Genomic DNA, 16,193 nt, shown 5'->3' with positions numbered 1-16,193 from the left:
ATATGTTCATAAGTGGAATGAATTAAATATTTTTTCTATCTGATGAAATTTGAAATCAACATGTCAATGGTGATAATAAATCTATATTTCTGTTCAGGTGTTGAAATGCGTGACATTTGGTCAGATCAATCTTGGCATGAAGAATAAAAATAAAAACCAATTATAAAATAAAACAATTTATTGTAAAGCTAGTGGTGATAATCCCTGTTCAGAGCTGAACAGGGTTGTTCTGGTTAGGATATCACACACATACTGCCACTGTCCTTATAGCTGTCCGAGAGAGGCTTCAGCCACAACTTGGGCTTTATATCACTAAGCCCTTGGTCCTTACAAGTGGGACTGTATCGTTCTACATGGCGGTTAGGGAAAGGCTGGCGGTCCTCTTCACATTTGGGTTCCCTACCTTCTACTTGACTAACTGTGGCTGGGTCGTTGTTTATCATGTTGGTATACCAGCCTGTCGGTGGAGATGTTCGATACTCCCACACATCATTGTTCTGTACACTATCTAAACGTTTCTGACACTTAGCCTCTTCTACCTTGAGTAAATATTCCTGAAACCAGAATAATTAATGTTATCTCTAACAGCAACAATACAATGTTTGAAGCAGTCATAATGTGATTTATTTCTTTACTCTACTTCAAGGACAATACAGCGTCTGGTATTACCAGTATATACACTGCATTTCTGGTATACCTTCACACAATACAGTGTCTGGTGTTGTATACACTATATTTTCTGGTATACCTCTATCAATGATGTATTTCTATCAATAATACAACATTTCATTTTCCCTCAAAATGACAATAATTCAAAGATGAACTTCCCAATGTACTTGCCAAATCTATTTCTAATCCTTGCTGTTTCCTAAATGTTTGACTGTTTACCATGGTTTAGAACCAAAGATAAAGGTCAGTTAAATATCTGAAAATGAACTTTGCATCATTTTTCCTTCAGTTTATATCTTTTAACAAGCTTGATGATGTATTTTTTTGGTAATAAAACTAATTACTAATCCATGCCTTCATCGAAGGTCTTTTAAGCATTGCACACATCTGGCTCCTTTGACAAAAATAGATCAAAGCAGTTCACTTGAAAAAATATAAGATACCTCTATACCAGCAAACTACTGACCAACATTCATGAGATGTTTACTTGTTTCAAACACTTGACCTTTGCAGCCTTGAAAGCAAATCTTAATTGTTTTTATGTAATAAATCTCCCATTATTCCTTCAAGCTTGTAGTATTCTTTTTCTAGGTTTTATGAGAACCAAGTCCTTGACGAATTTCAAAATCTGTGAATATCAGCTTCAGAGTTCTTCAACTGAAAATGTTTAACTTTTCCAAGGATGCTACTTTACAGCTTATCAGATATCATCACTACAGCTATCTCACATTATTGTTATGAAGGTTGCAAAAGAAGTAAAAATAATCTTATTTTTCAAATGATGCATGCTAAGGTAGCAAGTGATGAAACATTCATTTAGGTCTCATAGTTGCGTATCAGAAGTGGATAAGAAATTTTGAAAAACAATTCTTTCACCATAACCATTAGTATTTGTCAAGATAATTTCTTTTAGCATACTTTGTACCTATTCATAGTAGAGCTAACAATTCTATATAAAATTTTATTTGGATTTTTCCATACGACTCTAGAACTGCTTACACCTTAATCTTAGAGTTTGTGACTACATCCTTTAGGCCATGACGTAGCAATGCATAATGATCGTATGAGTGTTCATTATGAACAGAATTTGTGAATTCTCAAACCAAATACCTGGATCTAAAAACTTTTTAAAAAAACTAATGTAGACTTGACCATAGCAAGCAACACCTGGACAAACATTTCACAATGACAAGTAACCATGATGCATGGGATGAAGAAGAATGAATCATTTTAGAAATTATATGCTTCATAAATCAAGTCTGCCTTTTTATAGCTGACTTTCCAGGTGAGTGCACACATCATTAAGAATAGGAAACTAAATACAAATGTTGAGGTAAAGTAAGGGTATCAATGCCAGCAGCATCAGGGTAGGTTTGTAAATCTATCTGGTGTTAGTCGACTGGTTTTGCCCCATTAACGGGCTTCTTCAGGACAAATATTCAGTTTCTTCTACTCCTAACATACCTAAAATGTGGGCACAATATTCAGTCAATAAATATTGATGTATAGTGACATCTTGTGTGGGTTGTAATACAAAAGGCTAGATAACTCCAATATATTTATACTTCATGTTGTATCTACTCTAATATGCTGCTACCTGTCATTATATAACCTATTAGTCTCCATCAGGGTTAGTAATATTTTGATTTTGATTTTGGCTGAACACTTATTAGAGTCCAACTTGGCACAGCATCAACATATGTTTTCAGATGATAAGAGACATTAATTTTCTAAATGAACTGTCATCCCTGGCCCCAGTTTCTTTAATCTTCCTTAATTTAAGGAAAACTTAATTACTAAAGAAAAAAAAGTTATGTAAGTAAAGAAAACTCTTCGATTTAAGGAAATCTCTTTAACTTTTGTAACTTATGTGTCACTATAGGCAATTCTAATTTAAGAAAGATTCATGAAACTGGAGCCTTGTGATTGTCTGACATCCCTTTGATTGTCTGTCGTCACTATGATTGTCTGTTGGCCCTGGTGATTGTCTGTCGTTGCTATGATTGTCTGTTGGCCCTGGTGATTGTCTGTCGTTGCTATGATTGTCTGTTGGCCCTGGTGATTGTCTGTCGTTGCTATGATTGTCTGTTGGCCCTGGTGATTGTCTGTCGTCACTATGATTGTCTGTTGGCCCTGGTGATTGTCTGTCGTTGCTATGATTGTCTGTTGGCCCTGGTGATTGTCTGTCGTTGCTATGATTGTCTGTTGTCTGTAGTGGTCGCGTGTCGTCCCTGGTAATTATTGTCTGACATTCCTTCACAGCTAAGTTTTAAACAAATCAGTATATATATATATATTGCTTTAGGAGAAGTTTCAACTTACATAGGCTTCTACACTTTCATTTTCAGCTAGCTCTTCACACATCTTTACATTCTTCCTCAAAGACGAACAGTCGACATCCTTCTCTCCATCCCAGTAACGATGATAGTATTTTGTTCTCCAGTCTGTTTTAGTAAACACAAACAAATTGGTATACATGTACAGTGATATTTTACAATTCATCAACTATATATATGTATAATGGGTGTCAGAATTAAGGTAGAGTTTCCAGAGTTAAGGTAAAGTTTAAAGACACATCATGATACCAAGGCAATATAATGCAATACATATCATGTTATACTTGAAGGTTTTTAATCTGATGGCTATGCAGAGCTGGATGAGGATGGGTCTTTGGTGCAAGGGAAGGGAGTTAACTTGGATAAAAGACAAGGATAGGGGACTTATCATTATAAGTCATACCAATAGCATTTCACCATACTTATTGGCTACAATGACGTACAAGAATGTTCTAACACTGATTTGGTTTTTGATATGAAATTCACAAGAGAGGCCCAGTGTTAACCGGTTATGTATCTATGATGTTTTCGTGAAGGTGCAGTGTACATTGTTGAATGTATATAGAGTGAAAATTACCTTGCTAAGTTATGGAATAGAAGTAATTCTGAGATGGTCTCCACAGCCACTCAACATCATACCATACACTGTCTTGTCATATGTTTATGTACTTGGGTGTATAAAAAAGCTTAAAAGCCATTTTCCTTACCTCTACAGAGTTCGTACGCCATGATGTAATGACGGCAGGGCTTTATCTGTAATGATAATCATATTACAGCTGTTAATTCATGTTATCTATCACTTAATTAGCTAAAACAGATAGTCATATTATAGCTGTTAATTCATGTTATCTATCACTTAATTAGCTATCATTTAATATGAAATCTTGTTAATCATGCTGAAACAAAATAATAATGTAATCCAATGATGGTTATAAAAAAAAATGATATTGATCATTGCATCAGTTGAGGTTAAAAAGTTCAAGGTAACTGATCCTCTTTTGATCTTTCATCATTGTCCCATCACAACTGTGATCACTAACCAAGTAGTTTCGCTATAACTAATTTGTAATCAAATTTTACAATAAAATTTAAAACTTGTTACCTCTCTGTGTATTATTTTGGCCTTCCATTGTTTGTAAAATCATAATTATGAGACAAAGACACCGAAAATGACTGCTTGAAGAGAGCTGCAACTGTGGAAGTGGCTCTCACCCTATATAAGCATCAGTGCATTGTATAAAGTTATCTACAGTGACCTTTCATAGTTTGGGCATAAATTGTGTCTATGTTCTGAAATGGAAAACTATTACAATGGGTATAAGGATAAAAGACATGAACAACTTTACACATCAAGTACACATATCATCATTTAATAAACTTTGAAACAAAACATTTATAGTAAATGGAAGAAATCACCTCAATTAGGTAAAAAAAGAACTCTTCCTAAATATAATCTTTGGCCTTCAGCTTTTGGATGTCTCAAATTCATTGTCTGATGCCACCATTTGTTACTGACTGATACAGGATCTAACAAATGCTTCATTTTCACAAACGTTCCAATAGCAAAATTGTTCTAAGACAGTTCGACATAAGCTATGATTTATTTAGAATCCTTAAGAAATTAATACAAAACACCTTCAGTGTGATATATCATGACATTTGTACCACAATACAATATATTATTTTGTGTATTGCAGTATGCCTGTATACCATTACCCCTCTAGACTTAAGTGCACACACTGTTTGCAGTTTTAATAAGAGCACAGTTTTTGGGCACATGAGCGTACATGAAGCTTTCTCAAGACTGGTATATGACATAATAAAGGCATTGACTTGATCCTATTATGTAGGAGCTACATTTGCAAATTGTATGGTTTATCATACCGGAAACAGATCTATAGATATACAAAATATGCCCTCAAAAATGTTTTCACACAACTATGAATGTCTGGATAGAATGCCCTAATCTACTTATTTCCATTAGTTTTTATTTTATCTGATTTCAATATGAATTTGACTTGAGATTTCTGTGTTAGGTGAATAAAATTGTTCTTCATTTCTTGAGGTAGTTTACAATGTTATCTAACATCATGACAACATAAAACATTTACATCACAATAATGGCACAATTCATCACTCGTTGAAATAAAGTACTCTCTTTAAACAGTCCGTTTGATTGGTTTTTCATCCAAGTGATTTACATTTTTATGTTGGTAATTAGTAACACATTGCGTGTAAAAGAGAGAGGTAACAAAAAGCTGTAGATTTTTATTTTTTCTTTGTATATTGATTCCTCCAAAATAAATAGGTATTCTTAGTTTCACTGATTGTATTTGCGTCTGTCAAAAGTTTCTCACCATGTTGAACCTTTAACATTGTTGGAGTAATTAATTCCAAAATCAAAACCAGATTGTTTTTCTCAAGACCAGGTGATTTGTCAAAGTGACCACATCCATTACATGCAGCTATTTGTTTTTCAGAATTTCAAGTCATCACAGTTCTAGATATTTCCAAATGCATATGTCTTTTTTTAATTTTAAACAGGAAACAGAAAAAAAATAAGGTGTGAACACCAAGCAGGTTTAACTACTAACTTATTCTAAGTCTTTCTTGCGAAAAGCATGAAGAATGAGCAAAGGGAACAGCACACAGTTGAAAGTTGAATAGTTTAAAGGGCCTGGGAACATACTGCAAATTCCAAACCATTTTACATGTACCTTCTTGCCCTCAATTGCCCACCTTCCCATCCCCACCCCACCAAGATATCCAAGGACACCCAATTTATTATTTGACAAATCTAAGTAAAAAAGTACCATTAACTCCAATGATTTAGACAAAAATATCTCAGGTACTGGATCCCTCGGAGCACTGGCAAATCTGGCAATATAGGAAGATTTGACAATATAGTCAATATACAATATACATATAAAGGGCAAATGTAAAACACACAGGTGAGATCCAGTCACGTTTCTTTTGTGCAGATGGAAATATGGAATGACAAGTCATGTAAGTCAGAGAAATGATTGTTTTTTGGCATATTTGCTCAATTTTAGGCAATTTTTAAAAAAAATTTCATCATTACATATTTTCAGTATCCACATACACATGCTATTTAGTAACAAACTCTAAAACTAGTCCATCCAATATGACATAACATCACTATTTTTGTCTTCTGCAGATAATTATACACAACCGTTTGATGCAAATTAATATTTGGGCAACTGATGTGTTTTCAGCATCATGTTCTGTGAAAAGGCAAAGGCATTTGTTTTTCCAACTCATTAGATTACATTAATCGTCCATTTTTTCGATGTGTACACCATGATGCGATCAGGGGTGGCTCAGCAGTTTAAATTTTCACTATAAATATTTAATCAGATTTGACTATATCACCAAGTCTGCCTATACAGACAGATTTGCCGGTGCTCCAATACCTGTCTGTCACGATGATATCATATACTGTCGAACGCTGCCGTATTTTCAGGCATGGCTCTATCATATCAAAACATAATCATGTATTGTGATAAACTCATACCCTCCATATATCTCTGAATTTAGTAGGATCTTTATCCTCTGAGTTTTCTTGCCCGTGTTTAGAGGTCGATTGCATTGGCGTGTCCGTCGTGGTGGCGGCCATGTTTATAGTTTTGTCGTGATCCTTTGAAAGTTTTAATCGCAAGTTGCGATAGCAAAGCTTTTCATTAACACAGGCCAGATGGCCTCTTTCGCTTTCATTTTGATCATGGGTCACATTAGTAGGAATAATCCAACAGCAGAAGGGATGGAGGTATATACAATGTATTTTTATATTCGATTTTAGTGTCCCGTTATGTTTTTGGATAACAACACGATTTATTTAACTATCAAGTACTATTTACGTCTTGTCCTGCATCGCTTCATGTTTATTATTATTTTTAAAATTTCGATGTTATGCAATTGGTCAAAATAGTCGGAATTGTCTTTTTAGTTTATGACAACAAAAATGACAGTTTAAGCTGTTCAGATGTCTTGACAGGTACATAGATCACAGGTACCAACTTCGTCAGTCACTACACGTGTACTAATATTGACAGACGAAGCTGGTACCTGTGTATACACAAAATTATATACATTTACTTGTAAATACATTATATAATACCGAATATAATCGTATGTCTGTTAGATGTTATTCTTCTTTGAAATTACTTACAAACACAGACTAAGATAAAACAATAAGGACAGCAACGTCCCTTTGAAATGCAAAATTTAATGTAGATATGCACAGAGACCACAATACACAAATATACATGTACATGAACTTTTGTAAGTTGATTCCAATTCATAAAAGAAAAAAAAGACTAATTAAAAAGTGTATCTTGAATTTTGTGTTTAACCAGAAATAACTAGATATTGAATGTTTACATATTATTTAGGCCTGGACACCAATGTACCCTATAGCTGAACTGGAATTTGTGCATATATTTACAGATTATGAGTAATTGTTCATCCGTCTGACACTGTAAACAGCTATATATTTGTTCCTGTTTTCTTTTAGAGAATCTGAGTGGTATCGATGAAAACATAAGATGACAGACACCAAGTTTTTTGTGTGCAGGTGCTTTTATACGCACAATTATTTCTTGAAAGACTATGACATTCATGTCATTTTTGAGAATGAACGCCAGTTTTTAAATGACTATGAAATGGTAAGAAATCATTCTGTTAAATATTATTTATCAAGACTTAGATTAGACAATTATGTGGTATGTTATCATTTTGTATATAAATTGTAATATACCTGTAGATCAACTTAATTGAAATATTCTTTTGATCTGATTTACACTGACCTTATGTACATATTAAAGGTGATTGATACCTGGAAATAATTACCTGGTACTGGTCGCTATGGTGATAGTTTTTTTTAGCCTTTTAATCTTTCGTGTTTAAAGTGTTTCTCATGACTGCAACAACAAGATTATAGGAAGACAAGGATGATGGAACAACTTAGTTTTTATTTTGAAATGCCAAAATTTCTGGATAACACATTACTGATTCTGTTACCTGGAAATGAGTAAAATCCTACCTGTTATTTATTTCTTTAGCATGTATTGTTTCCTGTACATTTCCTGTATGCTTGAGGATATACAGTTGGACTCTTTACAAATAAGTTTGCAGTATTTACAGTGTGGACTTGTATGTTACAGCATGACTACATTCTTGTAAAATTAACATTTATATTTAAAAATATTGTACACAGTAGTCATTAAACTGTTGAATATGTGTTTTGTGAATCTAATCTCTTTATTGACTTAAAGTGTTTTGGAAATGCAGGAAACAATGCAGAACATTCTGTTAAGAATGTGATTTAAGTGTGACAATTATTTAGAACTTTTTAGGATAAAATTAAAAATATGCAATGAGTCATGAACAAAGTTTTGTTGCTATAAATATTTTCTGATGAAGTAAGAGTGAAAAATCACTGTTTTATTACTTACATTTATCTATCAATTTTCTTTTTTTTTTAAGAATTTGAAACAAAGAGGATGTAATACCAAACTCAAACTGGATCATGTCATGAATCAGGTAACTATTTGTTGTGATGTATTATAGGTATTTAGTTAGTCTTCAGTGACCCACACCAAGGAATCCCTGTCCTGTATATTATACTTGTGCTTGAGATGTAAGGTTCAATACTTCAGACGGCCTCCTGTATACAGTACAGCAAAGTAGTCACCAGCTAATACAAGGAGCCCTCACCTCAAATGACCTTGACTGTTAGCAAAACATACAGCCAAAGACCAGTGACAAAGTCCTACAAATCTACTTTTGTTATTACAGCTCATGGTGGAGCAGGAGAGAAGGAAGAATCTTGGTAGGGACTATTTGATGAGAAGAGAAACAATTAAGAAAAATTACCAACGTCTACACCCGGAAATCTACACATTGAAGGTATGACACGGATACATACATTTAGATATTTAGGTCATCACACCTTTGGGTAGGATGACTTGTAGCCATTGTGTAATTAGCCTTTGTCTTCTGTTAACTTTTCACATATTAAACTTCTTCTCCAGTACCACTGATGGACTTCCCAGGAATGATTCAGAAAAAGTCCTGACTAAACATTCTATGTTTTGGGCCAGACCGAATCCAAGATGATCACCAAATATGACCTCCATCTTGAAAACATACATGTTAAACTTCTCCAGTTCCACTGGTGGTATTGAGCTGAAAATTGCTGGAGGTGTTAATAAAATGAAACTGACGAAGTATTCTTTAGGCCTCATCAATTGTTAAAACATGACAGCCACCACAGTCATTTTGTAACACGATTGCAGTTGAGCAATTATGGTAATCTTGTACAAAACCATTTTAAACTTCAACTTAAGATCCTCAAATGGGATTCAGCGCAATCTTGCAAGAAATCTTCCTGAGAAGGTGTTGACTGAGTGTTGGTATTCTCATGCTTCCTGAAAAAATTTTGGGAGAACATATAGTTGCGGCTTTGTCCGTCCTTTCATGTCTGAAGCACAACTTTGTACAGTGAAGCAAGGATCATGAAACTTAATGGATACATTCAAAATACTAAGAGGATGTGGAGTGTACAAAATTTATTGTCTGCAACCCCTTAATTACAGAGTTATGAACCTTTGTTTCATGTCTGCAGCACAACTATAAGTTGCTTGCATTGAAAATAGGATTATGAAACTTGATGTTTATATTTTGTCATACTAAGACTGTTCAATGTTTCAATGATGGGCCGTGCAACTATTTAATTACAGAGTTATTGCCCTTTTTGAAAATGTTGATGTCCATATCATAACTTGGCTTGTAGAATATTGAAACTTTATGTATACAATAGTCATAATAAAGCAATGTGCAGTGGACTAAGTCAGGACCTACAATCCCTCAATAAAACAGTTTTTGTCTTTTGTTAAAATTTCATGTCTGCAGCATATCTTATCATGTATTTATACTAGGATAATGAGACAATGTGCAGTATACCAAATTCAGGGCCTGCAATCCAAAATAGAGTTTCTGCCTTTTGTTGATTTTTTTTCGTGTCCAGAGCACAACTTTGCTTTTATTTAAAGTAGGATAATGAATCTTGGTGTATACTTAAGTCATAATAAGATGACATTCTGTGTACCAAAGCCAGGGTATGAAAACCCTTGATGACAGAGTTGTTGCCCTTTGTTGAAATTGTGTGTTCAATAAAGTTGTTTTGGGAAGCCTATATCATTTTTAATTATTCTCTTGTTTCACATTATTTGTACCTTGATTTTTATCACAGAACTTTTCTGTGTGTAATGTGCATACTATAGGCTTTGAAAATGATTATTTTATATTTCAAAAAGCAGCACAAAATATGCCAAATAATAATTGTATCTGTATCACTTATCTGTTTTGTCCCCAATGACTCAAAATTGATCCTAGGTGCAAAAAGTATGGATCAAAAACAGATGTAAAATTTTTTTTAAATACCAACAAATTTTTTTGTTATTCCAGGAAAGTTATTTTGCTCCAGAGTTTAAGAAGTTGATTGACCTGTGTTCAGAGTTTGATACCACAAGTGATAAGTTATTTGAGCTCATCAGTCCTACAGGAGGTAAGACTTTCAGTGGTGTGGTAAATGTTTTTTAGCAGTGTATGCTTTCAAGAGAGTTTCTAAAGGTGAAACCCCAGGATGGGGCCTGGAGGCAAAGTAAAGTAAATAGAAAAGTACGAAAAACTATCTCAATGAAATGTGAGCGTGTGCTTAAGCATACAAGTATACATTATTGTCACGTCACATACATTTATACAATAAGGTAAATGTACAATACACGGAGAAGATCAGTCGTGTAGAAAGTAAGACGTTCAAACAATATAGTATACATACAATATACAGAGAAAATCAGTCCTTCAGGAAGTAAGACATTTATACAATATAGTATATATAGTATACAGAGAAAATCAGTCCTGTTGGAAGTGAGACATTTATACAATATAGTATATATAGTATACAGAGAAAATCAGTCCTGTAGGAAGTGAGACATTTATACAATATAGTATATATAGTATACAGAGAAAATCAGTCCTTCAGGAAGTTAGACATTCATACAATATAGTATATATAGTATACAGAGAAAATTAGTCCTGCAGGAAGTAAGACATTCATACAATATAGTATATATAGTATACAGAGAAAATCAGTCCTGTAGGAAGTGAGACATTTATACAATATAGTATATATAGTATACAGAGAAAATCAGTCCCTCAGGAAGTTAGACATTTATACAATATAGTATACATACAGCATACAGAGAAAATCAGTCCTTCAGGAAGTTAGACATTCATACAATATAGTATACATACAGTATACAGGGAAAATCAGTCCTTCAGGAAGTTAGACATTCATACAATATAGTATATATAGTATACAGAGAAAATTAGTCCTGCAGGAAGTAAGACATTCATACAATATAGTATATATAGTATACAGAGAAAATCAGTCCTGTAGGAAGTGAGACATTTATACAATATAGTATACATACAGCATACAGAGAAAATCAGTCCTTCAGGAAGTTAGACATTTATACAATATAGTATACATACAGTATACAGAGAAAATCAGTCCCTCAGGAAGTTAGACATTTATACAATATAGTATATATAGTATACAGAGAAAATTAGTCCTTCAGGAAGTTAGACATTTATACAATATAGTATATATACAGCATACAGAGAAAATCAGTCCTTCAGGAAGTAAGACATTCATACAATATAGTATATATAGTATACAGAGAAAATCAGTCCTTCAGGAAGGGAGACATTTATACAATATAGTATACATACAGCATACAGAGAAAATCAGTCCTTCAGGAAGTAAGACATTTATACAATATAGTATATATAGTATACAGAGAAAATCAGTCCTTCAGGAAGTAAGACATTCATACAATATAGTATACATACAGCATACAGAGAAAATCAGTCCTTCAGGAAGTAAGACATTTATACAATATAGTATATATAGTATACAGAGAAAATCAGTCCTTCAGGAAGGGAGACATTTATACAATATAGTATACATACAGCATACAGAGAAAATCAGTCCTTCAGGAAGTTAGACATTTATACAATATAGTATACATACAGCATACAGAGAAAATCAGTCCTTCAGGAAGTTAGACATTTATACAATATAGTATATATAGTATACAGAGAAAATCAGTCCTTCAGGAAGGGAGACATTTATACAATATAGTATACAGAGAAAATCAGTCCTTCAGGAAGGGAGACATTTATACAATATAGTATACATACAGCATACAGGGAAAATCAGTCCTGCAGGAAGGGAGACAGTAACAAAATACATTAAAAGTACAGGAAAATATAGGAAAAATGTTAATTTTGGCATAATTATCAAATATTTCAGCTACAACATCAAACTCGAGTCCACTTTCATCTAAACAAATATTGCTCTGTTTACTTTAAATGCACATGCACTAGATACAAACAGTATACAGACCGGGATTTCAAAGTGAACATGTTAATAGAGAATTTCAAAATGTGAGATAGTTGTTATAAATATTAAGATAAGGAATAAAACTGAACTATACAGACCAATAGTCTTTACTGGAATTAAGGGAAACATCCAGAAGGAAAATCAGAAAAAGGTATAAATTAGTCAAAAAAATATAAAAATAAAGAATTGGGCACACCTAACCTGTATATGAAATACAGAGGATATATTGTAAACCATTTTCAATTGTAAAAAAAATTTAACATGATAGCTTCTTTAATAAACATTGATTTTTCAAGATTGATGATATAGTAAGATTTTGTTAGGAATCAGTCGATGATTATCTGAAACTGAGTTAATTGAATTGTTTAATCTGTCATACTGTAAAATGTGGGTTTGCAGGTGAGCGAGTGTTTTCATTCCCTGTGTTCACTAAAGAATTTTGTCAGCTTTTTATGGAAGAACTTGAACATTTTGAGAAAAGTGACTGCCCTAAGGGACGACCTAATACAATGAACAAATATGGAGTAAGTTTCCATTGTTCTTCATTTTAACATTTCTATGGAAAGAAAATAAATTTGTTGTATTGATATTAAATTCTTTTCTGATTGAATGTCTTAGACATCAAGAATTAATATCACTTTTAAATATATTTGAAAATTGCAACTACGTGTATATTGATTTCAATGGGTTATTTGTATCTAAAGTCTGAATTTGTTGGCTGGTATTAACATATGATAAAGATGTTTATATGTAACTTTCCTCAGTCTCTATGTATTGGGGGCCAAAATTTTCTTTATATAAAGTATCATGGCTCTTCATTGATATCTTATTTGGCTGTCTAGAAACATATTCTTGTTGCAGATATTATTGAATGAACTCGGATTTGATGAAGGCTTTTTAAATCCATTCCGAGAGAAGTATTTGCAAAAGTTAGCCGCAATCCTTTATCCTGAATGGGGAGGATCACAGCTTGACTCGCACAAAGCCTTTATTGTGCAGTACAAAATGGGAGAGGACCTTGACCTTAACTATCACTATGACAATGCTGAAGTGACATTAAATGTGTCTCTGGGTAAGACTTATACAGGGGGCTCGCTATATTTTGGAAATATGAGGACTGTACCACTAGAAGATACAGAGTGTTCAGAGTATAATCATGAGGCTGGTATTGGGATCGTTCACCGAGGTCAGCACTACCATGGAGCATTACCTATACACAACGGTGAGAGGTACAACCTCATTGTTTGGATGAGGTCGTCCAAGGTCAGGAACAACTTATGTCCAATGTGTGACCATAAACCACAGCTAGTGGAGACGGTCGGATATGGGGATGGGTTTACCCAGCCTACTGTCAACTTGTGCACACTTAATTGACCTGTCAATTAAATTCTAACATGTTGTCAGCATTGACTGTGTATATCTCACAGTTCTGGTGATTATGAATTGATCACTCTTGTTGGCCTGGATGGAAGTATGCAAAGGGTCTTTCTGTGGGAGGAAACCAGAGTATCTGGGGAAAAACCCAAGTGGTTGGGCAGATGCTTCATGCCTTTACATGTTCATTCTGTGAATCAAACTCTGGATACCTAGGTGTAGGGAAGTGCGTTACCTGACCAGCCATATAAATTGATTACATTTTATCATGTGATTGCCTTATTGTTCATGGAATATATATATATGTAATATTTTGGCTAATACACATGTAAATATAAAATATTGTGACATCAAGTTTAGATAATAACACACTCACAGATAGCATTATGAATTAACAGTATAATGGAAACCATAGATATACATGCAGTGCAGAAATAACAGAGTTTTATGTGGAAATGTCTGGGTTTTTTTAAAGGTGTTATTACGGCTTTTGAAAGGCGTTATTATGCAAATAAAAGTGTAATAATGCGATTTTATATTTTTTCCCTTCCGAATTAGGACTTTCTAGGATTTCATATATATAGGCAAAAATTTATATCGTGAAAATTCAAAACCCAAGACAAAACCACGACTTAAGTCCTTATTGGCTACATCTTCGTTGAGTTTGGTGATAAGGTTCCAACAGCCTCTATTGGTATATCCATCTGAACTTAATTTGTCTCTCTTTGTGAAAGAGCTTGTCAAAAACAGGTTACAAATATAAGTCTTGGTTATATCAATGCTGTTCCATTTTCAAAGAAGTATATTTAAAATGTTAATAAGATATATTCATTAGACTTTGATTAAAAAGAAACATCACTTGTTTACCTTGGTGTGTACTCACAACACACGGCCTCCCATTGAACTGTATGATTATATTTCCCAAGGCTGTCACGACTTTTTTATTTCTAAATAAAATACATTAAACATACAGAACAAAGGGAAGTAAAGGCCCTCATGGGAAAATGTTGATTTTGGCATTATTTAACAAATATTTCAGCTTCAATATCAAACTCGAGTCCACTTTTATCTATAACAAACACTTCTCAGTTAACAGTACATGAATACATGTACCAGATACAAACAGTATACAGAGCAGGATTTCAAAGTAAACATGTTGATAAAGAATTTGTCAAAATGTAAGATATTTTGTTTATTAATATTGAGATATGGAATAAAATTGCACTATACAGACCAATAGCCATTACTGGAATTAAGGGATTTATCCAGAAGGAAAATCAGAAAAAAGTACTAATTAGTCAAAATAAATATATTCTTATTTCTAGATAGTAAGACCCCTGATTTCCAAACATGGTGTTTACATGTCGGAGTTGATTCAATATTCTAGAGCTGGTTCCCAATATCGATTTTCGTGATGTGGACACAGATAATGATTAAACGTCCATCTGGTGTAGGTTGATGAAGACCGGGTAAGTTTTACATCTGGAAGCGAATATCATCCCATTGTGAGGTTTTCTATTTCATTGTGCGTTATGGAGTTAGATTGCCTCATTAGTGTGCCTCATGGTTTCGTTCATACTTGTAATTATATGTATTTGGTTCTCCTTGTTGACCATAGCGGTACTTGGACAGATTTTCATGGCGAGAGTTGTAGACGAAGCAGTAGACGCTTTCTCTTTTGCAAACACCATTTTTTGCTTGTACTTTTGCAATGGTCTGTGTGTAAACCCCGCTTTTGTTTAAAATCTCCCTCCGTATTCATTTCACCGATCTGGAGTTCTACATTCAGGCTTTAGTGATATGACTGTTCTGTTGTACCCAGAACATGTTCTCTTTTGTCTTGTTGCAGTTTTCAATTGTATGACATCTTCCTTTTAATAACAACCATGACTTAAAGACTGTAACCATGACGATGAATAACAACAAGCAGACAAATCAGACTCACAAGTAAGAACTTTTATTTTGCTGATAGAAGTTAATTACAAAGACAGGAGGTTTCACAGACGGGGAAGGTTCAACATGTTTTCTTTCAGTAGTCTTTTTTTCGATAGATTATAAATCTAAGCCTTGCGTCTCCGTGTAAACATAGCCATAACTGATCTGGTGATGAATCAAGGGGAAAACCTATTTAAGTAACGAATTTCTGATATGAATCTCGCATACTGTTATACGCATTGAACGAAAATGGTGGAATTCATTTGCACGTAAATGTTGGAGGTAACGGGTAGGGGTATATTGAAAAATAATTGTGATGCCTCAACATTAATTGAATTAATCAAGTAAGCGTTTTATTTCCCGTCATCAGTGAGTTCTTTACAATCTGA

General features: G+C 33.7%; 2 protein-coding genes across 2 annotated transcripts; one reads left to right on the top strand and one right to left on the bottom strand.

The window, feature by feature from the left end:
* Positions 1-160: 160 nt before the first annotated feature.
* LOC132545034 (uncharacterized) lies at positions 161-6,642 on the bottom strand. The gene is made up of 4 exons (XM_060208703.1): positions 6,541-6,642; positions 3,713-3,758; positions 2,992-3,113; positions 161-554 (listed from the first exon to the last, which is right to left on the bottom strand). The coding sequence occupies exons 1-4, from the start codon at positions 6,640-6,642 to the stop codon at positions 234-236; spliced, it is 591 nt and encodes a 196-aa protein (XP_060064686.1). The 3' UTR covers positions 161-233.
* An 86-nt stretch (positions 6,643-6,728) lies between these two features.
* Positions 6,729-15,100, top strand: LOC132545021 (2-oxoglutarate and iron-dependent oxygenase domain-containing protein 2-like). Its single transcript, XM_060208686.1, has 7 exons — positions 6,729-6,792; positions 7,540-7,690; positions 8,511-8,567; positions 8,823-8,933; positions 10,494-10,593; positions 12,895-13,019; positions 13,357-15,100. The coding sequence occupies exons 2-7, from the start codon at positions 7,571-7,573 to the stop codon at positions 13,867-13,869; spliced, it is 1,026 nt and encodes a 341-aa protein (XP_060064669.1). The 5' UTR covers positions 6,729-6,792; positions 7,540-7,570; the 3' UTR covers positions 13,870-15,100.
* Positions 15,101-16,193: the final 1,093 nt, after the last annotated feature.

Source organism: Ylistrum balloti, unplaced genomic scaffold, assembly GCF_031769215.1.
Source record: "Ylistrum balloti isolate Yb309-2 unplaced genomic scaffold, AGI_CSIRO_Ybal_v1 Utg369820, whole genome shotgun sequence".
Taxonomy (NCBI): Eukaryota; Metazoa; Mollusca; class Bivalvia; order Pectinida; family Pectinidae; genus Ylistrum; species Ylistrum balloti.
This window is presented reverse-complemented; position numbering and strand designations above follow the sequence as displayed.

Bases quoted from the DNA above. Each gene is read 5' to 3' on its own strand.
- LOC132545021 (XM_060208686.1), top strand. From the start codon at position 7,571: ATGACAGACACCAAGTTTTTTGTGTGCAGGTGCTTTTATACGCACAAT. The intron at 7,691-8,510 runs GTAAGAAATCAT...TTTTTTTTTAAG, and splicing joins TTTTAAATGACTATGAAATG to AATTTGAAACAAAGAGGATG. The intron at 10,594-12,894 runs GTAAGACTTTCA...GTGGGTTTGCAG, and splicing joins GCTCATCAGTCCTACAGGAG to GTGAGCGAGTGTTTTCATTC.
- LOC132545034 (XM_060208703.1), bottom strand. From the start codon at position 6,642: ATGGCCGCCACCACGACGGACACGCCAATGCAATCGACCTCTAAACAC. The intron at 3,759-6,540 runs GTATGAGTTTAT...TTATCATTACAG, and splicing joins AATTCAGAGATATATGGAGG to ATAAAGCCCTGCCGTCATTA. The intron at 555-2,991 runs GTAAGTTGAAAC...TTCTGGTTTCAG, and splicing joins ATGAAAGTGTAGAAGCCTAT to GAATATTTACTCAAGGTAGA.